This window comes from Lactuca saligna, chromosome 1 (assembly GCF_052625555.1).
Source record: "Lactuca saligna cultivar CGN05327 chromosome 1, ASM5262555v1, whole genome shotgun sequence".
NCBI lineage: Eukaryota > Viridiplantae > Streptophyta > Magnoliopsida > Asterales > Asteraceae > Lactuca > Lactuca saligna.
In genome coordinates this window covers 106,208,336-106,212,515 of record NC_136417.1, presented here as the reverse complement: position 1 = coordinate 106,212,515, position 4,180 = coordinate 106,208,336, and the positions used below count along the sequence as shown (strand labels likewise).

General features: G+C 32.4%; 1 protein-coding gene across 1 annotated transcript; it reads right to left on the bottom strand.

The window, feature by feature from the left end:
• Positions 1-2,619: 2,619 nt before the first annotated feature.
• Positions 2,620-3,934, bottom strand: LOC145000491 (uncharacterized). Its single transcript, XM_078959726.1, has 6 exons — positions 3,650-3,934; positions 3,340-3,517; positions 3,175-3,220; positions 3,029-3,085; positions 2,878-2,931; positions 2,620-2,786 (listed from the first exon to the last, which is right to left on the bottom strand). Exons 1-4 carry the CDS (start codon positions 3,799-3,801, stop codon positions 3,036-3,038), a joined length of 426 nt encoding a protein of 141 aa, XP_078815852.1. The 5' UTR covers positions 3,802-3,934; the 3' UTR covers positions 2,620-2,786; positions 2,878-2,931; positions 3,029-3,035.
• Positions 3,935-4,180: the final 246 nt, after the last annotated feature.

Here is a 4,180-nt window from a genome sequence, read left to right as displayed (position 1 = left end):
AAGTTGAACAACTTTTTTGAAAATGAAAAAAAAAATTAATTTTTTTTTACCTTTTTGCATATATATGGACGTGTATATGTGTATTAACCATAAGGGTTTGTGCATGCCTACTTCATCATATATTTAACTGATATCGAAGGGGCCCATCGGTCTAGCCCATACGAGCTTTGAGAAAGTTGAAGGCACATTTTCATTTCGTCATCAGTCAAACTTTTACAACTTAAGAAAATTGATCAAAAGTCAAAATTGCAATTTGTCATCCATCAAAGTTTGCTTATCATGAGAACGATGAAGCCTTCACCTCTGGCCGACGACGACGCCTCCACCTCCGATCTCCGGTCGATGACACAGACAAAGTCTACTACTCCGGCCGACTGCCGCTTCCACCTCCTACTTCTTTCACGTTGTTTAAAGTACGATTGGCCTTTGGGTGTAGTTGATTGACACTTTGATTAATGTTGTGTTTATGACCATGTCTTCTTTGTATGACATATTACTTCATACTGCTTGTTGATAACCCTAGAAAGCATCATCGACTCTATTTTGTACATCTTTGGAGTGGAATTAGCATCCACCATTTGTTCATATAGTTTGTAAACATCATCGACTCTATTTAAGCTCAATAGAATTTATGTTTGCAGAGATTTTATAGATTTTGGTAGTACTAGTGCAATGCTGTTAGTTGGCTAGGAATCAATAATGGTTATACTATGTAAAAGTATATATGCTCAATCTTGATGTCACTAGATAACACTGATTGTTTTTACAGCTGATTATCAACTAATCAAATAAGCTAATTTTCTGTAATCAAATAAGCTAATTATTGTATTTGTATTATTATAATAGGTCACAATCATACTTTAATAATTAAGCAACTGTATAAGTAGGGATCAAGTATTATGACTTATTAAACGTCATTAGGTAATATATATTTTTTGAATTTCCATTATTTTCAATAAAGATAATACCAGCCAAAATCTTGTTGGCTTTCACTGGATCTCAAGATAATGTATCTACCTTGTATTTAGGCAAACCCATATCATTATACAGTTTAGGATGAATAGCCATGCCTATTTCTTACTATATGTTTTTGGATGAGATTTGGATTTGTTACATTCCATGGCCTATTTTCATAGATTCTACTGTTTCACATTCATGATTTTACAATATCTCCTCATTCTATGGTTATATGTGTTCTCTATTCTTTAGAAACAACAATAGTTATTCACCGTTTCTGAGTCTTCAGTTACCATATTTCAGAAGGAAGGATTGGGAAATGCTAGCTAGTCAAGTTTAATTCTGTCTTCACAGATTCCTCGAGGACATCTTTGATATGAGAACTTGGTTTTCCAAGTTTAGCTAGCACAAGTACTCCTTCAACTTAGACAACTTCTCTCCCCTTTGCATTTGTTACTTTCCTCTAGTAAATCATATTAACATTCTATGCTATAAACTGACTAATAAGTTGAAATCAGAAAAACGGGAACAAATCAATAAAATTTAAATGTACCAATTAATATTCGAAATGTACCTCCCATAAGTATTGCATGTAACAAACTTAAACAAGATAAAATATCTAAATTACCCCTGCACTGCTCTAAGAAGATGCTCTTTTATTTTGCTGATTTCCCACATTATTGTTATCTAAAACATTGTCCTCAAGGTGGATAGAAATGTCGTTTCTTTTTTAAAATGGATTTCACTTGAACCAAAGTTAATATATTCAAATATATGAATGTTTCTTTTCTAATTAATATATAAATCATGATTTAATATGCTAAGTGAAGATATGGATATTTTATCGATTTAGATCTTCATTTTCCAGATAACAAGGATAGATTTGAGATTATGCCTTTATTTTGAGTTTTCTTCATTATAAATTATTTGAGATTTTAAATCCTAAGTATTCTTGTTTTATAGGCATACAATGAATCAACCACAAAGGGGAAAGAGAGGTCAAAGGTGTAACATTAATAAATTTAAGAATGTTTTTATGTTTAATGAACTAAGTGGTTCATTATATATATATATATATATATATATATATATATATATATATATATGTGTGTGTGTGTGTGTTTCGTAAAATTAAAACATGATTAGTGATGTGCCACTTCTTATGGTTGGAATGAAATCATATAGTAGGTTTGTATTTTGTAGAGATTGATCTTTCAATTAGAATTCTCATGGTGAAAGCTTTGCAGAAAGTGAAGAGTTTGTGTCAGTTGGAATGGTGATCCTGCAGCATCCATGGAGTGGAATTGGTTGATTAATAACACGGGAATGCAAAGCCAGAATGGGCTGGAATGCAATCATGAATGGTAGAAGAGAATGGGGATGTGAGACATCAAGTACGGTTGTGTATTGGTGTATTAGATGTGTATATATGGCATATTAGATGATATGTGATACATCAAGTACGGTTGTTTATTGGTGTATTAGACATGTATATATGGTGTATTAGATGGTTGTATGGTATGCGATGGTATAGGATACGTATAGTACGGTTAAATAGCCGTACTTTCTTATGTGTGTAATCTAATACACCCATCTACTAATACGCCCCTCAATGTACGTACTATATTCATAATTTCAATGGTACTCTATTAACATTTTTCTAGTAGTGTAATACCCAAGTTGAGGGTTACTTTATCAAAACCAAATTTTAGAATCTACATGGATTTAACATCCTCAGCAACAGGAACGAACATCTTCTTAACCTTCAATATGGAAGAAGCTTCTCAAAACAGTTGAAGAAACATTGACAGTGCCCTTCAATTCTATTACTGTATTCATACATTTATTACATGTTAAAAAATAAATAAACCACTAATGTTAAAAATGTGTAAAGGAAATAATAATATAATATACACATACCATCCGTCGGATGGTTTCACTAATAGCAACTGTTGGAAGCTGGGCAACATTCACCTGAACAATATATAATATTAATAATAATCATAATGATGATGATGACAACTTTGTACTGCATATGAAAATAAGTACAAAATGAAAAGTGTGAGCTTACTCTATTGTTAGCATTGCACAACGAACTCTAGTGAAATTGGAATCACCCATTGTCGGCCTATTGGTTGGAGAAAAAGATAAGAAAAAAAAAATTAGATGTTAAAAATATAAAAATAAAAGTTAAGTGAATTGTTTATACTTTCTTACCCATATCACTTTCGGTAATGGAATCAGCAATATGTTTGAAGCATTTCTGTTACAATCAATGAAAATCCACAGAAATAAAATAAATGGTTTTTAATTGATTAATCTGTAGCAGCACTGTAGAATAACAATAAAACCACTACTTTATAGTTTATAGTTTATACTCACATGGAAGATATCAACAGCTTGTGAAAGCAACATTTTGTTGTCATCAGAAACAGATTTCTGAAGGAACACAATCCACTTGACATCGGAAAGGGTAAGGTACAGTGGCCTGGACAAACCCACAAAACCGACTCTTGAAATGCTATGAACACCTAACTGGTACCGATCTGATTCAACTAGACTGACAACAGATCAAGAAAGTGTGAGTGACAGTCGAACAGCATATATAAACTTCGAAACAACAAAAAAAGGACAAAACAGCTTCAAAACACATGATTCAGAATGGTATAAATTCACGTATCAGTTAACTTACATGTTTTTTCTTACAAAATATTGCGGATCCTTGCTAGCTTTCGGATCTGTGTGCACGATAGAGAACGTTTTTTTGAAGTCGACACATAAAAGTCTTGGTGATTTGCTTGATCCAAAAAGACGCAGATCGATAACTTTATCAAAACAATGCATGATTTTCAGATATGCATTATCCTCCTAAGCCAGTAGTTGAATATTTTGATGTGTGTATCCTGGATCTAGATTCAGTTGATTATGACAGCGGCTGTGGATCCTGAACATCTATTATATATAGTAACAAAAGTGTGGGCGTCAACCCTAATCCTGATCTCTAGCGATGGTGATTTGCATCAACCTCCCCTAAAATTGTACATATTATCACATACAGCCCAACCATTAAGAAAAATGATACTTTTGTTGCTTGATGAATAAAGTGGTACCGGATTTTTTTATTTGTAGTTTTTTTCCACACATCTTAAGACTTAAATATTTGTAAATGGCCATAATACTCCTTCATATACATAACTATTTTTTAACAGCTCTTATTTGTAAA